Source organism: Alosa pseudoharengus, unplaced genomic scaffold, assembly GCF_046254945.1.
Source record: "Alosa pseudoharengus isolate Yale_2024_CS ecotype anadromous, Long Island Sound unplaced genomic scaffold, YU_APseudo_1.1 YU_APseudo_1.1_scf_11, whole genome shotgun sequence".
NCBI lineage: Eukaryota > Metazoa > Chordata > Actinopteri > Clupeiformes > Clupeidae > Alosa > Alosa pseudoharengus.
Genome location: NW_027468576.1, coordinates 41,667,254 through 41,687,011, shown reverse-complemented (window position 1 = coordinate 41,687,011; position 19,758 = coordinate 41,667,254). Strand labels below are relative to the sequence as shown.

At 39.3% G+C, this 19,758-nt stretch overlaps 2 protein-coding genes across 2 annotated transcripts in view; both read right to left on the bottom strand.

Annotated features, from left to right (window-relative positions):
- Positions 1-270, bottom strand: part of LOC143114158 (5-hydroxytryptamine receptor 3A) — a 29,731-nt gene extending 29,461 nt beyond the window's left edge. The window contains exon 1 of the mRNA XM_076275645.1: positions 219-270. Coding sequence (XP_076131760.1) covers positions 219-270 — 52 coding nt within the window. The remainder of the gene's footprint in view (positions 1-218) is intronic.
- Positions 271-1,506: 1,236 nt separating this feature from the next.
- Positions 1,507-19,758, bottom strand: part of LOC143114150 (5-hydroxytryptamine receptor 3C-like) — a 49,690-nt gene continuing 31,438 nt past the window's right edge. Inside the window, exons 7-9 of the mRNA XM_076275633.1 lie at positions 16,102-16,312; positions 13,510-13,710; positions 1,507-1,784 (exon numbers count right to left, since the gene is read on the bottom strand). Of these exons, the coding sequence (XP_076131748.1) occupies positions 1,507-1,784; positions 13,510-13,710; positions 16,102-16,312 (690 nt within the window). The remainder of the gene's footprint in view (positions 1,785-13,509; positions 13,711-16,101; positions 16,313-19,758) is intronic.

Below are 19,758 nucleotides of genomic sequence, written 5' to 3'. Positions count from 1 at the left end.
TGTCTGTTCTCTAACGGAACAGAGAGAAATACACTCTATATGTGAGCTGTCTGCTCTCTAACGGAACAGAGCGAAATACACTCCATATATGAGCTGTGTCTCACAGAGTGACTGATGAAGAGCAGTACCAGATATAGATAGATAGATAGATAGATAGAGATAGATAGATAGATAGATAGATAGATACTTTATTGATCCCCAAGGGGAAATGAACTTACCTGTCAGCAGAAAGATACAGGATGTGAACAGGTGACCACGGGAAGGTCCCATCCTGCCAGTCAAACTTTATTTTGCTTTAACTTTAACTGCTTTATCTTGACTTTACCCTTATTTGCTCCTTGTTCATATAAAAACCCTGAGAAAGCTTCCCGTGTCAGTTTTTAACCCACCAGTCTCCTACAGGTGGCTGCTTAAACTCCTTAGGAAACCGCTGGTAACAGCATACAAGCCTACATGTTTTTTAACACCTGCAGTAACGACTCAAGCATAAAGATATTTTCCCTTAGTGATAAGCAACTGCAATGTGATTTTTTTTTTTTCCATCTACGCCTTTCTGCAAACATCTCTCTCATAATGTCACACCTTTAATTGGTGAGCAGAAATCATGTTTGTGTATTTGTATTGTGGCTTGTTTTTAAATCATGTTTGTGTATTTGTATTGTGGCTTGTTTTGAACTATCTTCACATCTTAAATTACATCTGGTGTATTAATCCATGAATGGGTTCATATTTATGGATCCTACTTCTATTTATGTGGAAGTATCTTATCTTCTATTAACTACAAAATGGGTTCATATTCATGGATCCTACTCTATTTATGTGGAAGTATCTCATCTTCTATTAATTACAAAATTAATTGGAAACGTTTGTTTTGTTGTTAATCAATTTATGATTATTATCATGGGTAGTACATGTGTCTATATAGCAATCATACATTAATCTAACTTAATATACTAGAACCATTAGAATTTATATACTAGAACAATTAGTATTTATATATTAGAACCATTAGTATTTATATACTAGAACCATTAGAATTTATATACTAGAATAATTAGTATTTATTCAGTTTCGAAAACAGATTCTGCAGTGGCATGTCATAACATCAATGTATGCATGTTTTTATGTCATGTTTTTTTGTCATTCAACGATCAATGTATGCATGTTTTTATATCATGTTTTTATGTCATTCAACGATCAATGTATGCATGTTTTTATATCATGTTTTTGTCATTCAACGATCAATGTATGCATGTTTTTATATCATTCAATGATCAATGTATGCATGTTTTTATGTCATTCAACAATAAATGAAGGCTATAATAATCTAATTTAACAAGACAAACTACTTCAAACAAATGGTTTTGAGCACGCACTGAGTGAGCTCTGGCAAACAAATGGTTTTGAGCACACACTGAGCTCTGGCAAACAAATGGTTTTGAGCACGCACTGAGTGAGCTCTGGCAAACAAATGGTTTTGAGCACACACTGAGTGAGCTCTGGCAACTAAACATTGTCCCAGTGGATCCATATGACGATGATGGTGATGAAGCTGACGGTGATGAAGATGGCGTAGGAGATGAACAGGAAGCGGTCGACGACGTGGCCAATGTGGATCCACTCCTCTGTCTTGTGGTCCGGCTGAGAGCCCTTGGACACGTGCCGATGGATGGCCTGGACGTGTCGCCTCAGCTCCCTCAGCTCCAGCACCGTCTCACTGGCCGTGTCTTTAGCAGGGGACTGGTCCACTGCATCAGCACCAGCTTTAGTCTCCACAACACTGGCTGAGAAAATATGTCAATGGGATCATACAGTTACTATGGTTATGTATTTGCCATTTTGACACTTCTATCCAAAGCAAAATATAGGAAAAACAACAGATATCATGGTGACAACAAATCACTATGATGTACAATGACTGGACAATCGTGGAAAGCAGGCTCGGACTGGCAATCTGTACAACCGGGCAAATGCCCGGTGGGCCGGTCCAACATAACTTTTTTTAAAGTTATTTATTTACGCGCTACCAAGAGCTTCCATTTACTGCACCATGTAGGCTATTGTAGTGCGGTTTGTCTGTCAACATCAAAAAAACTACGAAGTCTCTCCACCGAGTATTACATTAGATGCACAATCAATCGCAAATCGGTGCAGGGAAAAAAATGTGGTTATCAACTGATAGGTTAGTAACGAAGGTAATTTTGCAAATGTGGCGACAGCACACAAACTTGGGCAAAAACGTTTAGTATGCACTTGTGGTGACAGCCTACAGTTAATGTGAATCATGGACTAAGAAAGTAAAGGAGATGATTTGCACCAAATAAAGGCTGTGGTTGTGTTTCTAGTTTGTTTTTAGTAGCCTATTCCTGAAACCTGTCCCTCTCAAATCCCTTTAAAATGGTGTGATTAGCAACCAGAATTAAAAAAAAAAAAAAACTAGATGTACCGCATAGCGATACAAAATATGACCGCCGCTCAGTCCTGTACATCCGTTCCGCGAAAATAAATCACAGTTCAATGTCTCCATCTTTTACTCCATCCCCCACTCTTGAAACTTTTGTGTATGCTTGTTTGGCATGCCTGAGTGTGTGTGTGCGGCTGCACAGAAAGTAGCCTACTGGTGCTGAAAAGTAGCCTGGCGAGCCAGACCCACATTAAAATGTAGGGTCAGGGTACTCACCGTTCGCAGTGCTCAGTCCGAGGGGCGGGATAATCAGTTGTCTTTCAAATTCCCTCTGCACGCAATAAGACGCAATAGGATATTTGTTTTCAAGTAGCAGGGAATTCAAGCCAAACCGTTGCAACTCTGCCATCAATCATTATGTTAAGCCCACCAAACGACTCTATACACGATTTCAATGTCCTGATTAAGTTTCGATTTCTGGAGCTCACAAGCCAACGGAGAGTTGCTAGACTAGCCCTGGCAGCAAATCTAATTTGCTGCCGCTAGGGGCGCGTCTAGATTTCTAGGCTAGCTGAAAAGGTGAATAGATTGTAGAATAGCCAAAGAAGATGTAGCATTGTTATGAAACCTTTAAAATCTCTAAACAATCACAAGTAGGGCAGTTCATCACAGTTCATCCATTGCAACTGGATTGATGAAAGGTCACTTACACCTGTAGGCTACATTGTATTTGGGAAAAGCAAAAGGTATCAGCATAATGTTATTTATTTATTTTTAAACAAAAACATCTCTGTCAGTTCCATGCCGTTTTCAACAGCTATCAAAAACAAAGGTCATTTTTGGATGGATGGATTTTTTGTGAATGTTTCTTCTTCTACATAAGATTTTAGTCATCTTTAGTTCATGTGATACTATGGCAAGCCGATTGAGCATTTATTCAGATATCTTGATATCAGGCATAATTGTCATGTACATGCAAGCCATTTCTGTCCACTAGTTAACTAGTTAACTAGTGACAGCCAAAATGCTCACTAGTTAACTAGTAAGGCCCAAATTCTCTCTAGTTAACTAGTTCATATGTTTCATATCTTACTAGTTAACTAGTAATGCTCAGCATGTTCACTAGTTAACTAGTGGACACTGAAATGTGCACTAGTTAACTAGTTTAAAGACTTCTATATTTTACTGGTCAACTAGTAAGGTACAAAAATGTTTACTAGCTGACTACTGAATGTCAAATTCCCACTTGTTAACTTCTATGTAATTTGGCCAGCCGCTTGGCCATTTATTCTGATATCTTGATATCAGGCCAACATGCAAGCCATTTTTGTCAACTAGTTAACTAGTAAGCCATGTTTGTGCACACTAGTTAACTAGTGACAGCATAAATGCCCACTAGTTAACTAGTGAACACATATTAGCTTCACTAGTTAACTAGTGAGAGCCAGAAATGTCCACTAGTTAACTAGTAAAGGCCAAAATGCATACCAGTCAGCTAGTTGAAGGCTTTTGGGTCTCACTAGTTAACTAGTGACAGCCAAAAATGTGCACATGTTTACTAGTGAAGGCAAAACACCTCACTAGTTAACTAGTTGCAGTAGGTCAATGTCACTAGTTAACTAGTGAACCATAAATGGCTGACTAGCTAGCTAGGTGATGGCAGTAGGCTGACTAGTTAAATAGTTGATGCATCATTTGTCCAAACTAGTTAACTAGTGAGGTCATACATGTATACTAGTAAACAAGTTCAAGACAAAATTCACACTAGTCAACTGGTGGCGCAGAATTCAAATTAGGAGGCGGAGAATTCTGGAAATTGAGGCTTTCTATTGGCTCCCTGTTTCTGAGAACATGACAACCAATCACAGCCCAGAATTTCACAAAATCCCACCCACAACATTTGTTAACATGCTGGCCAAAGGAACTTTAACTAGTAAACTAGTGACTTCAATGTGACACTTACATGTAAACTAGTGAAGGCAGAACTGCTCACTAGTTAACTAGTGAAGACACAAATGCCCACTAGTTAACTAGTGAGGTCTAAAAAGTGTCACTAGTTTACTAGTGTGCACCAAAACACTCACTAGTGAACTAGTGATGGCAATTTCCATTCGACTAGTTACCTAGTGAAGTGCAAAAAGTGTCACTAGTTTACTAGTGTGCCCCAAAATACCCACTAGTTAACTAGTGAAGGCCAGTTCAGCCCCACTAGTTAACTAGTTAGATGCCAAAATGGTCACTTGTTAACATGTAAAGGCCAGAATACCCACTAGTTTACTAGTGAGGGTGTTGTGGGCCTTACTAGTTAACTAGTGGCATGTATATTTTGTTCACTAGTTAACTAGTTACACCTAAAAAGAGAAACAAGCTGACCGTTTTTGTCCACTAGTTAACTAGTGGAACAATTGAAGTCTTACTAGTTTGCATGTGTGGCAGTGAAGCAGCTCACTAGTTAACTAGAAAATGCAATTCCAGGGAATTACCATTGCATGTAAATGCAAAAAAGCTGCTGTGTATAACATTATATTACTTACAGTATGATTATTCAGATTACACAGTCTTACAGTATTCTTGAAAACCACTTACTTGGTTAGATGTTAGCTTAGAGTATATGACAGTCAGTAAAAATAAATGGTCAATTCAATATTGATCAACATTCTTTGTTTTAATACGGCAGAATGATACTCAGAATACACTAATGAACACTTACCAATGTAAGCTTGAAGTAAAAATAACAGTTGTGTATATATATATATATATATATATATATTATATACACAGAACTTGATAATGCCAATCATATTATCCTAAGACAGATCTATTTATCAGTGGTAACTCTGAACTGGCAGCAACAGCTAGAGGCCTCAGTTAATGGTATTAGGTCAAATTTGATGGTGATATATACAATGAAGAATAAAAGAGTCAGCCCTTCAGATGATCAGTTTTAGACAGAACTTAGGTTAGAATCTTATTTTTCACACAGCACAGCTCAGGTCTAAAAAGAGAGGTCTAACAGCACAGCTATGTTTCACAGATGTTACAGCACAGGTATGATTCAAAGGTATGAATGGTTGACAAATATGATTCACAGGTATACATGTTCCATATAGTTAGTGAGTATAGTCCTCACACAATATATTTCTCAGAATGTCTCAGTGTAGATCTCAGATAAGTCTCAGTATGGTTAAATGGTATGTGCACAGATATGTTGAGATATGGTCACATGTTTGTAAGAATGTATGTTAGTAGGTATGTTGCTAGCAACATTGTCAGAGATGTATTGTTGACAGGTGTGCACACAGACAGGCACACACGTAATGTCATACACGGTCATCACCTCTGGTCTGGTCTGGAACCTAAAAGGCAAAAGTAAACAAGTTTAACAGTTATACCAAAACAAGGAATGTCTGCAATTGTTCAGTACAACTAAGGTATTTAAGTGAAGTTGTTACATTACATTAGGCTGACACATTATAACCTAACGACTAACATGGTAAACAGTTTTAAGCTTTTTAAACAATTCTCTCAACAATTCTAGGACAATTAAAAAAGGTAGAGCAGGCCTACAATACAGTTGTTGCACCATCAAGCTACTGGGGCCTGTACTACGAAGGGAGATTAACCTACCCAGATGTAACCCAGGGTTACTTTGTTAAACCGGGGTTGACAAAACCTGGTTATCTTAAGTGGTGTTAATCGGTACTACGACGCTGATTATGAAGTTGATTTGTTGAGCCGGGGTTAACCTCATTGGAGTTTGTGCGCGTTCACATAAAAGGGGCGGGTTGCAGCGCAAATCACCACTTTCAGTGATGACGCGTTCACCTTATTTTACAGATGAGGAATGCACAATTATTATGACAAGTTATGAGGAATTAAAACCCACTCTACGACAAAAATCAAATACGTCGGCAGTGAACAAAGCAAGGCAAGGCTGTTGGCAACGTATTGCAGATCGGGTAGCCTAAATGCCTAAAAGTAAAGTTTTATGTCCACATGTTCTTCAAATACGGAGGATTAATAGCTTGCGGAATGTATTTAATGAGTTTAAATAATTAAATTGCTTATTTATTTTGAGTTCATAGAAATGCCTACAGATGCAACACAATTTAGAAGTGGGCATATAGATTACAGTAATAAGGATAATTGAATGTTTAAGTAGCCCCATTGACTGATTTAGTGTAGCCTATGCCTAATCCTGTGAACATTTCAGATGCAACACCATTGCCCAACGCACATGGCAGCAGGTGAAAATGAAACACAAACACATTATTCAGAATAGTGGTTTATATAGTCATAGCTTGCATTAATATTTCTTAATTATAAAAAAAACCTGTAGGCCTATGCTTATAGCCTTCACTTGGCCTCTGTTTTACAGCTAACAAGAAAAAGGTGTCTTTGAACACTACTGTAAGGCACCAGAGTGTTTTACAGTAGCAGGAGTTGGCCATCGCAAATAATAGTGGAAGGCCGATTATGGAGGGGGTTGAGGGAGGCATTCGGTCGGATTCTGGTGCTGTGGAAATGTGTAGCCTTTATGTGCAGGGTACAGTAATATGACATTCAATTCAATACGTTTGTAAAAATGGTGATTTTAATTAATTAGGCCTACTATATGTCCGATTTATTCTTGCTCAGATGTTCAGCATACTGTAAAGGGTGTGGTTAACAGAAACCTCGGGTTAACCAAGAACATAACCTGGTCGGAGCAGGTTTGAGATGCAGCGTAAATTGCCATGGCAGCATACCTCGGTTAAAACCTATCCACCTTTCGTAGTACGAAAGAAGAAGAATAATAACAGATAAGAAGAACAGTGATAATAGTCCATTGCATTTACATGCAATGCAATAAATATCAACGGATAGGATAAGTGCTAACGTTAACTATTCCCCTAACGTTAGAACTACCGAGTTTGGCTACTTGTGACCTATCATTTCATACATAGCCTAGGCCTATAGTAGAATGCTATATAACATAATGTTTGACGACATAAATGAGTCAAATACCAAAAATCGGACCACTTACCTTGTCTGTAGTTAGAGAAATTTGCCTCTGGAGGTGAGTTTTACGAGCAAGTAAAGTATCACGGCAGGCCAAAACGTTCAGAAGATTCACAGCTCCAGTGATACAAAGATTGCAGCTGTTGCAGTGGACCAGCTGTTGATTGCGTTCAGGTGCAGGTCACGTCATAATGCTAAAAGTTGCCGCCACGGCGGTCAATGTTAAGTCTATGGGATTTTATTGCTCTTTTATCGTAAATATCTCAAAAAGTATAAAGTTCACAAATATGAAAAATACATTCTACGATTGTCCGTTACAAGAGCTTTGTAGGAGTCTTTGAATGAGGTCAGACGGTTCAGCGGTTTCAGTCGCATTAAACGTTGAATTTGGTCGGAAGAAGAATAATAATAAGAACAGCGATAATAGTCCATTGCATTTACATGCAATGCAACTAATGCCTGAAACGGCTATTATGCAAATTCTAACGAGAGAGTGGGTAGAAGACTCCTATTGGGTATTATGTAAGAATCCTAAATGTAAATTTACTGTTCATAGCCTCGCGATCAGGTCCTGATGGGTGCCCCTAGTGGCTAAAGTGACACACTGCTCTGCAACGGTACTTCAGTATAGATACATAGTAAAGCAGAGCCTGCAGTATGCAGTATCTCATATTCTGTCAAAATGGTTTTTAATAATAACAGGGAAACCCCATGCTTTAACAAGTGAGCTCTTAGTGATCCACACCAAAGATTCATGGGATCGATTTTAATATTATTCTTTGTTTATTGTTGCTAGGCAACCACAGACATAAATGCATCCATTTCAGTTGCACTTTTCTGATTAATAACCGAAAAACAAAAGATTGTACACATTAACTGCACATGGTTTCAAAAGTAATTAAAAGCTCAAAGATCAAGAAAAAAACTTCATGCACTTCTAAGGAATTGAACCCTGGTCTCCCACATGATCGTCTGCTGCTTAACCACTTGAGCTAGTCTTGCCACATAAGCAAAGCTATCATCAATGTTCATGTTACTGAAACGTTTTGTTGCTAGGCAACCATATACAAATGCCTCCAGTTTTATTGCGATTTTCAGACTAATAACTGAAAAACTAAAGATTGAACATTAACTGAACGAAGATTACAGCAATACACCATAACTTTGTCACTAGACTTGTTATCAAAACATATTTTTATGCTCAAACGATCTTAGTTTATAAAAGTTTGCTCTTAGAACAGCCTGGACGAAGTCAGCCATGTTTTCTAGGTTTCTGAGTCCTAAATAGACCAATCAAAATCCTTGTTCCGCCTTCTTCATTTGCATGCAAGTGCGACATTGCACACTAGTTAACTTGGCCAGCATGTTAACTTGTGTGCCACATGCAAATGTTGTAGGTGGGATTTTGTGAAATTATGCACTGTGATTGGTTGTCATGTTCTATTTGGACATAGGGAGCCAATAGAAAGCCTCAATTTCCAGAATTCTCCGCCTCCTAATTTGAATTCTGCGCCACTTGTTGACTAGTGTGAATTTTGTCTTGAACTAGTTTACTACTATACATGTATGACCTCACTAGTTAACTAGTTTGGACCAATGATGCATCAACTAGTTAACTAGTGAGCCTGCTGCCATCACCTAGCTAGCAAGTAAGCCATTTATGGTTCACTAGTTAACTAGTGACATTGATCTACTGCAACTAGTTAACTAGTGAGGTGTTTTGCCTTCACTAGTAAACATGTGCACATTGTTGGCTGTCACTAGTTAACTAGTGAGACCCAAAAGCCTTCAACTAGCTGACTGGTATGCATTTTGGCCTTTACTAGTTAACTTAGACATTTCTGGCTCTCACTAGTTAACTAGTGAAGCTAAAATGTGTTCACTAGTTAACTAGTGAGCCTTTTGGCTCCCACTAGTTAACTAGTGTGCATATTTTGCCCCTCACTTAACTCGTTCACACAAACATGGCTCACTAGTTAACTAGTTGACAAAAATGGCTTACATGTACATGACAATTATGCCTGATATCAAGATATCAGAATAAATGCTCAATCGGCTTGCCATATGATACTTTATTGTCAATGCACAAATTAAGTAACAGTAGTCTGAAACGTTATTGTTAATGCACAAATTAAGTAACAGTAGTCTGAAACGAAATGTTGTTTTACATCTAACCAGTGGTGCAAATAACTGACATGTCCAAATGGGCCTTGATGAAATGCGTCGCTAGACTGTTCATACACATTTTAACGGGCCAAAGTTGAAGAGCTGTTGTCCGTTATTGTTCGTGCAAATATAGGCTGATTCATGTTCCCTTGCATTGTGTAACTGAGGTCCATGGCTAGTCTGGCTTTCACCAGACCAAGCTCAATCTTTTAAGAAATCAAAAAATAAATAGTGGGCAGATCAGGCTGGGTTCACCCAGCCTAGTCCATAGGCACCCGATATTGTTTAATTTTCCGATTGAGACATCCACGCTCTGGCTATTCTAAATGCAAAAATGCATCAGGGAGTTATGACAAAACTGTAACTAACAAACTAGATCCTAATAGAAAGCTGTTAGCTTCCCTAAGATACAGGTAGGCTTATAAGGTAGGCCTATTTACAACATAAATTGTCAATAGGCTATGCTGGCGACACAAATAAAATCTCCTTTGGAAACCAATGGCTTACGCCTTACAGTATCAAGCGGACTTAAACTGCCATATCGTGGCGAAAAGTTGTAATAAAATTCACGCAGCTCCATGAGTCAAGGAAAGCGCGAATGAAGTAGCCACTTCTAAATGGGACCCACTACACAGTAGCTTAAGGTGTGTTGCTAAAGCAGCCATAATGAAATGAAGGTGTCATTGTTTGGATACTTCACACACACGTGCTTTTTAATTTCACTTTTTAATTTCATCAAAGCACATCGATTCCCCTCTCACACCCTGCACGCACTTATAACAAATAAACAGGCGTCTCAGTCTCACGCATGTATAGGCAAAACTGTATCAGACCGGTGTAACGTTGGTAAATCTTCCATTGCACAGAATGATTTTTGTAGCACGTGCAACAAATGACAGTCGAAAGATACAATTACATTGCTGCTATCAATTTGCTTGGTATAACCGCATTTATAGTTTTCTACAAATGCAATCAATCAAATTGGCCTCCATCACTCAACCAACGCTAACGGTAACATTACCTAGGTCCTTATTGATATTATAAGATTAACGTACCTGCAGTAAAAACCAAGCATGTCCGATAAACATTTTTTTTAGACCCCCCCATGGATGAAATTCTACGAAACTTGGCATACCACCAGAGAATGCCAGGTCAATGATACACATAAAATTTGGTGCAGTTCTGAACAGATAGGGGCGATTAAAGCAGAATAATATTGCATTTTCATTTTTTACCGGGGGGTGCAAATCACAAATGAGTGATTATGGGCCAGGTTGATGTGGGCCCTTGAGACCAACATACCATATTCTTTATCCTCGGTGCCACGGTTCAGGTAGTTATTTAGGAAAAACTGCTTTTTTTGCGGTTCGGGGGGCCCAGCACGGGGGGGGGGAGCGGCCCCCGGGGACGAAACGAAATTTTTCCGTAAAAGTCTAGTGGGGCTACATACCAGAGGAGGCTTCTATAAGACTACAGGTGAAGCAGTGCTTCACCAAAAAAAAGTAAAAAACAAAACACAAAAAAAATCTTATAATAATCCCAATTTTACTCCTTTGAAACAGAAATACAGTCACTAACACGAACTGTTTTCCTGAAATCAATTCTGTGAGTGACAACAGCGCCATCAGTCACCCGCGGTGGAACAGAGAATTACAGTGAATCAGACTGCTTCACCAACTTTTCGTTTTGCTTCACTACCATAGATATCTTTCCCCATTGACTTCAATGTAAATCGAGTGAAACCCCAGGCGGCTCGTGGATTTTTTCCGTTTCAATTGATCCTTATGGCAGATAAGTCCCACCCGTGAAGCAGTGACCGATTGGGCAGAATTTCACACTTCCTGCCGTTGAATATGATTGACGCAACACTCTGGCTAATCACTGTCTCCATTAGCTTGCCATCACTTTTCAGTTGCCTTTAGTGACCTCACTAGAGTTTCATTATAAATTGTGTAACTCATTCACATAGTTTGTTTTACATTCATTTTGTAAGGTACATCGGATTTTTTTCTGTGTAGGGGAGAACGTTTTATTTAGAAGTATTGTGTGTAGCTCTGTGTTTTCTAACATAAGCTAGGTGGAAAGCTTGCTAGCGGTCTCCCCAAAGCTAACGTTAGTGACTCGCTAAGTCCTAGCAAAATGGATTCGACGGAAGTTTCAGGCGATGAACATCGTTGACCGCAATTTACAGGATTCTTTACAGTTTTTTGAAATGAGGACCTATGAGTGAACGCAGAGGGGAGACCAATAGACTTCCTGTGAAATTAACACAGTTCGTGGGTGCTACGGTAAGGATAAACTTGTTCCAAGTAGGCTATGCATTGATTAGTAAGTGCAGCTTCTCAACGTAGCCATCCTGTAAGTTCACTGATGTGTTATGATAACATTAGCCTATGTTATGGATGTGTTATAACGTCTTGGCTTCCCATTTTAAATCCTCAATTTTGTCAAAGACAATTCAGAACAATCTACTTGAAGCTAAATTTCAACTACCATTTAAAAACGAAATAGACACTGATTGATTCAGAAAAAAATTCTAGGATTCTTCAGTGTATCAGGAGGCAAATGTCAAGTGGATTTTTACTTCTGTATAGAAGGAAGGCTGTGACAGAAACAAACCGGTTGGTCAAACATATGCCAGAGCAGCAGTCATGGTATAATGTATCCCAGAGGCAAGAATGTGTCTCAATAGGCTACTGAATTTGACATTGCTTATGGGGCATAATTAGTAGCTTAGAATAGGGCCTATTGGAAGGTTGTTGTTTCAAGATGTGGATATCAACAACTTGGCATTAATAGGCTACACTGCAAAAACTGCTTATCTAATACAGTCTAACCAAGTGTTATCCATCTTATCAAGATCAGAAAATATAGTTGGTATTGTTTTCAGTATAGAGACTTACCTAGTCACTAATTAGTGCTAAAGTGGAGATGCTCTTTTTTGGGGGCATGGCCATAGATAGCCTAGTCTTTGCAAGCAATATGTCTAACAAAAATATGCAAACTTATAATAATAATAATTATAATAATAATACATAAACCTTGTTTACTGTCTTGTCCAGTCTTAGGCCTACTACACCCCATTTGTGGCCTGTACTTTGAGATGGTGGTAAACAGGTCTTGATTTCTCAACAAATTACTCTGAGCTCTCTGACTGATCAAACAACATAGCTTTTGTTTATGCCATTGCAGACAGTTCAATGTCATCGTGTGTCTCATACATGCAACCTCACCAACTTTGGCAGGTGTGTTAGGCACAATGTTCGTTTCCGTGGGGGGGGGGTCATAATTTCATAACTGCTTCACTAAAAAAAAATACCACCAGCCGCCACTGCTACATACCCACCAAATTTCATGTGCACCGGTGTCCCGGGTATCGTTGACCAAAAATTCAGGAAGAAGATGACGGGGAAAAAAAAACAAAAAAACTTTGACAATCATTATATGACCGCTTCTCATAATAATCCCGGAGAGACACCCCCGGACCCGCGTGTTATTGTGATTAGGCTATTGTATACAACCATACTCTACCTGCACTTGGTATTTAATGCTTCTTTGCACTTCTGGTTGGATGTCAACTGCATTTCATTGGCTCTGTACCTGTACTGCTACATGACAATAAAGTTGAATCTAATCTAATCTAATCTATAGGTACAAATCTAAATGTTTGGGTTCAGTTGCTACAGCATAATACTCTGTGTTTGTTATTTATGGGGGGAATCAGGAGGCGATTTTGGTATCGGTGGGCTTGTGGGGGTGTGGTATCAGTGGGCTTGTGTGTGTGTGTGTGTGTGGGGGGGTGGTTGGTATCAGTGGGCTTGTGTGTGTGTGTGAGTCCTCGGTCCAGTGGTGGGCCGGTCCAGGAGAAAATTGCCAGGGCCGAATTTTGTTCCCATTCCGACCCTGGTGGAAAGTTACATAACAGTTCACACAGATACCTTGATTTTGGAAAATGAAGACTCCATCATCCTTTTTCTTCCGGTATAGACAGACGACGCGTGCCATCACCTCTAGGACGAGGACCCTAAGCCAGCGTGGCACTGGTGGGAAATCCTTGGAGTTGTGCAGCATGTTGGTGATGACAATAGTCTCCAGTAGACTAGCCACCATCAGAGCCAGACAGATGGAGAAAAACACATCTGGGGGAAAAGTCAATAAAGCAAATGGAGAAAAACAAATCTGGGGGAAAGGTTCAATAAGGCATTAGTCAGCGTTAGACAGGAGTTAGTATCTCAAATTCACATTTCATATCAGTGTCACAGTTTTCTGTGTAGCAGACCAGATCTGAGGGAACTAAGGAGACACGTTCAGAACATACATCATGGTGTTGTTCTTCAAATACTGTACTGACCTTGCTCTTGTATTGTACTGACCTTGCTCTTGTATTGTACTGACCTTGATCTTGTATTGTACTGACCTTGCTCTTGTATTGTACTGATCTTGATCTTGTATTGTACTGACCTTGGTGTTGTTAATGCCAGTACAGGTTGTATGTCAGCTACTACTTAGAGCTGCAACTAGTGATCACATTCAAAATCAATATGTTGATTGTTTTCTCAATTAATCAAGTGTTTTTGAAATCCCAAGATGACGTCCTCAAATGTCCCCCTATTAATTGATTATCGAAATGGTTGTCAATTATTTTTTTGCCAGTAAATACTCAGGAGTGGATTGGTGTTTCATTACTGATTACACTGGTGGACCCTGTTGGTCTTACTGATGAGTGGAATAGTTTGGTCTTACTGATGAGTAGAATGGTGTTTCATTACTGATTACACTGGTGGACTAGTGTTAATTTTGTCACCTATTTTTAATTTAGTCTTAGTCTTGTGACGAAATGTCCTTTTTAGTCTTTGTCATATTTAGTCATTCAAATATCATTTTTGTTAGTCAAGTATTAGTCGACTAAAAGTCTCGTCATTTTAGTCTAGTTTTAGTCAAAAGAAAACTAAAGGTATCTTAGTCTTAGTCAGTATCTTAGTCTTAGTCAGTTTTAGTCAACACAGTCTTTTTTATAACAAATTATTTCTGATTACCATTTGAGTCAAATAGTGTTTCACACATCTCAATTTTCCAATAATATTGTGTGTCCAAAGGGCTACTCGTCTGTTATAATTACTCATTCTGATTTTTTGTCAGTCAGTATGTTTATATGCACAGGTAAGTCGAGCTACAGTTATAGCTCGGCTGGGATTTGACCATAGACAGTAAAAGATTTGAATGGACCACTGTCATATTCGTAGACCAGTGTTTCTCAAAGTGTGGTCCGGGGATCACTGGTGGTCCGCAAGCTATCCCAAGTAGTCCGCGAGCAGACGTGGTCAAATATAATATATATGAGTTGTTTGCAATATTGAACCAACTTGTATGTAAAAACAGTTCTGCAACACTGTCTATGTAAGATATGCCAGTTTAAATCATACAATATAAATCCACACAATAAGCAAAGTGCAAAGACAATAAGCAAGGTGGTTCAGTGAGTAGGCCTATTGTGTAGACTAATTATAGGCTACTGTTAAAGTTTTTTTTTTTAGCTAGGGTTAGTTAAGTGGTCCTGAAACTGAAAAAGTTTGAGAAACACTGTCATAGGCCAAAGTATTAATGTTTTACTCCGCCTCGCTAGATGGCGATATGCGCCCAAACACAACACATTCCCCAAACAGACTCTCCATCTTAGCCATAGCTAACTTGCTAGCGAACTTTCCATATTAGCTTACTTGCTAGCAAACTTTGCATCATCAGTCTAACTACTTAAATAGTTGACATTACATGATGAACATTTTCGTATGGACATTCTGGGGGATGTTAATTTGTATGAGAGAAGCTTCAACTTCTGGGCATAAGCATTGTGGCATAAAGCTCCAGTGTTCTTGTTCCATGTAGTTTTGTGTTGCAGCCACAGGGTTGCAGAGACAGCACGTAGACTAGCCTACAGGAAAGCTGTTGCGTATGAACTCATTCGGAATATTTTGAAAACGTAACAACTAGATATTCCGTCTTCTCATTTTGTAGACAAAAATGAAGAGAGATTTTATCTTAGTTTTTATTTCATGCAAAACATTTTAGTCTCGTCTTTTTTCGTCAACAATAATGCATCTTAAGATAGTCTTAGTCAGTGTTTCAGGACATTACTGCCGTCTCGTCATCGTCTCGTCTTAGTCATGAAAAAAAAGGTCGTTGACGAACATATTTCCTCTCGTCTAGTCTGACGAAATTAACACTATGATTGACCCTGTTGGTCTTACTGATGAGTGGAATGGTGTTTCATTACTGATTACACTGGTGGACCCTGTTGGTCTTACTGATGAGTGGAATGGTGTTTCATTACTGATTACACTGGTGGACCCTGTTGGTCTTACTGATGAGTGGAATGGTGTTTCATTACTGATTACACTGGTGGACCCTGTTGGTCTTACTGATGAGTGGAATGGTGTTTCATTACTGATTACACTGGTGGACCCTGTTGGTCTTACTGATGAGTGGAATGGTGTTTCATTACTGATTACACTGGTGGACCCTGCTGGTCTTACTGATGAGTGGAATGGTGTTTCCAGTGACGGGCAGCAGCTCGTTCATGAGGAGCAGGAAGACGGTGTAGCCCAGAATGAGGGTCATCTTGAAGGCAGATCGGTCCACGCTCTGTGGGGGCAGGATGAAGCTGAACAGGTCCAGTGTGATGAGGAAACAGCTGGGGATGATCAGGTTCACCACGTACAGAGTGGCTCGCCGTCTCAGGGTAATCTAAGATCAAATTCAGTTAGATACGAGTCCCATTTAAGTCAAATGAGCCTCCGACATTTACATACAGTCACCATGCAGCAGAGGTGGGAGTAAGTCACACATGTGCAAGTCACAAGCAAGTCTCAAGTCTTATATTAACCTTCAAGTCTCAAGCAAGTCCAAGTCATTTTTTGTGACAGTCAAGCAAGTCAAGTCAAGTCTTAGCTTGGGTCAAGCAAGTCAAGTCAAATCATAGCCAAATCATACAAATTCATGATGATTTACCCATGTTTTCATTTTAAAATAAACTAGTTATGAACTGCTGGAGTTTTATTTGTAACAAACAAATAGACATTGCATTCATTAAGCCACATAGCCTACATCTTAACGGTTTATAGAATAAGATGAAATGTATTCGAATAAAATAAATGTATTTCAAGTAGACCTATTATAAAATAGCCTATTATTGTTTCAATATGCCTCAAATATTAGGTAGCCTAAGCTACATCAAATCATGAAAATATATTCAAACAGTTCAAGTTACACCTGTCCTGACCTGTCACATCTCCAGGGACCCAATAATGTTGAAAAAGTGAACTAATAAATCAATCAAACGCTGCCTGCCACCAACATCATTGCCAAACTTTGACAAGTGCGACAGCGCAATGGGTTTTAGGAGGATTTAGGACCGTCAATGCTATATCATATTATAGCCTACATAAGCAGTGTTGTAATGTAACGGAGTACAAATACTTCGTTACTGTACTTAAGTAGAAATTTCACGTATCTGTACTTTACTTCGCTATTTAAATTTATGTCAACTTCCACTTTTACTCCACTACATTTCCTAGATAAAATGTATACTTTTACTCCGTTATATTTCCACTAAGCATCTTCGTTACTCGTTACTAAAACATAAAATTAGAAAAAATGTGTGCGACTGCAATAAGGGAGGTTTGGCGAATCACTGCTCCTAGATTGCATTACGCACGCTCCGCACGCTGCGCACTCTATTTCAGCTCTTGTTTGTTGCTAAAGGAGGAGGACCGCCATGGAAGCACGAGCACCTACTGGAGGACCTCCAGTTATCATAGAAGACCACCCCGACGATAGTGGTGAACTCGGTGAACAGGGTAGTGGTGAATATAACGTCATACACCCGTGGCCGTATTTGCAAGAAATGTTTCTGTACATCGACTACCTGCCCTAGCGGCCTGTGAAAGGCTATTTATCCATAGCATCGCAGGAGTTGTCTTCAGTCCAAGAAGAGTAAGACTGAATCAGGCCCGGGGTGGGTAATCGGGAGAATTCCCGGTGGGCCGCTTCACTTTTGGCCCGGTCGAGGAAACAAATATTGACATTTGTCACGTTAGTCTATCTTTTCTTAAAGTAGGACACGTTCCGCATTCAGTGCATGACACCAATGCAATGCCTCTGCATGGGTTGTAGCCTACGCGAGGGAGTTCTCCCCTCCCAAAAAGAGTTGGCTGGGTCCATATAGCCCGTCTTTTCCAAAAAGTTTTCTCAGATACGGATAGCCGAGCCGGCCCTACAGTAGACAAGCGTCAGGAAGGATGGAGGGTAGAAGGGGCCAGGAGAGACTGAGCAGCAGATCAACCAGTCGACCACTGAAAATGATGAGCCCGAAATTAGTGATGAGGAGGCCATGACTACAGGGACAAGTAGAGAGGATAAATTAAAGTTATTTAATGTAAGAAAGAGCAATTACCATACATGATAAACCTATATGCCTTGTTTGCTCAGAAGAGGGTGTAGTAGCCTAAAGGAGTAGGCTAAATCACCAAATAACAATATAACCATGCAAAAAACATGTAGCCTAAACATTAGTTCAATATGCCTCTTTGTGGAAGCATGAGATAGGCTACATTTCAAAGGCTTTCTTTCTTTCTTTCTTTCTTTCTGTTTTGGTAACTTGTGGAATATTTTTTGTTAACTTCTCAGTTGAAGTGAATTATTATATAACCTTTACACATTTGTTGAACCATGGTACTAATAAAAACTACAGGATAGTAAGAGCTGAAATGTTGCTTAATTTATCCAATTTCCACCACTATGGTCGGTCTTGGGCCTGAAACTCCCGGGCACTGAATTCTGGCAACTTTGAAAACCAGCTTCTTTTGAAGATGAACAGACACCTTTTCAGTTTCAACTAATGACTGGCATATTAGTAGCTGCTGGACATAGGTGGCCTGTGTGTGTGTGAGTGACGGTGACCTGGGGAGTAAGCCCTAGAAATGCTCATGCCACATGACCAAAATGTTCTCCCTACAAGCAGGTCATTTTTTTTGTGAAAGAAATAAGTTATTGATTTTTCATTTCAGAGAATTGTGCCTAAAAAGTCCTAGAAAAGAATGTGATTTGATTTGATGAGTGAGATTAAGAAGATATGGGAACCCTGAATATGCTTTATGCTTTACTATAAGAAAGCCAAAATAAAGTTTACAATAAAAGTTCAAAATAAAACCGCTTGCTTTTTACTTTTACTTCAAATACTTAAGTACATTAAATATCAGAACATTACTTTTGATATTTAAGTACAGTTATCAGATACTTTAAGACTTTAACTTAAGTAATATTCTAAAAGGCAACTTTCACTTCTACCAAAGTCTTTTTCTAGTACGATACTTGTACTTTTACTCAAGTATTGCTTTCTAGTACTTTATACAACACTGTACATAAGCCTAACATGTGAAGTAAGCTACTTTTCGCTGATTGCTGGCAGTTAGCTAGGCCTACTTACTGTTGTTAGCCTACTACTAGGCTGTAACATATGGAACAGGGACGTGTTTAAGAGGGAGGGAGAAAGAGAGGCGCTTACTTTAGGTTACATTGTCAACATTTTCGCTATCATTTTCAAGATTAAACTTAGACAAGAACATTTTTCACTTTGCCATTTCACACATTTTAACCTAATATGGCGTTAACTAAAAAGCATAATAGATTCAAAGCCAACTCTTAACATGCCTCAAATTTGACGTTAGGTTTCTAACACAACTAACTTCTGACGGATGAAAACACTTGCAGACTGCTGTTCATTTCTCCTTTGAGTTGTCAGATACATCATCTTAGCCTGACGAGCCAGACCCACATTAAAATGTAGGGTCTGGACACTCACCGTTCGCAGTGCTCAGTCCGAGGGGCGGGATAATCAGTTGTCTTTCAAATTCCCTCTGCACGCAATAGGACAGCGGCAGTGCTATGAGTCCCATGCGTTTCCCACCAGCGGAGCTAGTTGGCTAGTTCAAACGTTTGCCAACTTAATAAAAGCTTAACTCGTGTCACACTGTTCGCCAGCAGCAACATCCATCTTATTTGTTTTCAAGTAGCAGGGAATTCAAGCCAAACCGTTGCAACTCTGCCATCAATCATTATGTTAAGCCCACCTAACGACTCTATACACGATTTCATTGGCCTGATTAAGTTTCGATTTCTGGAGCTCACAAGCC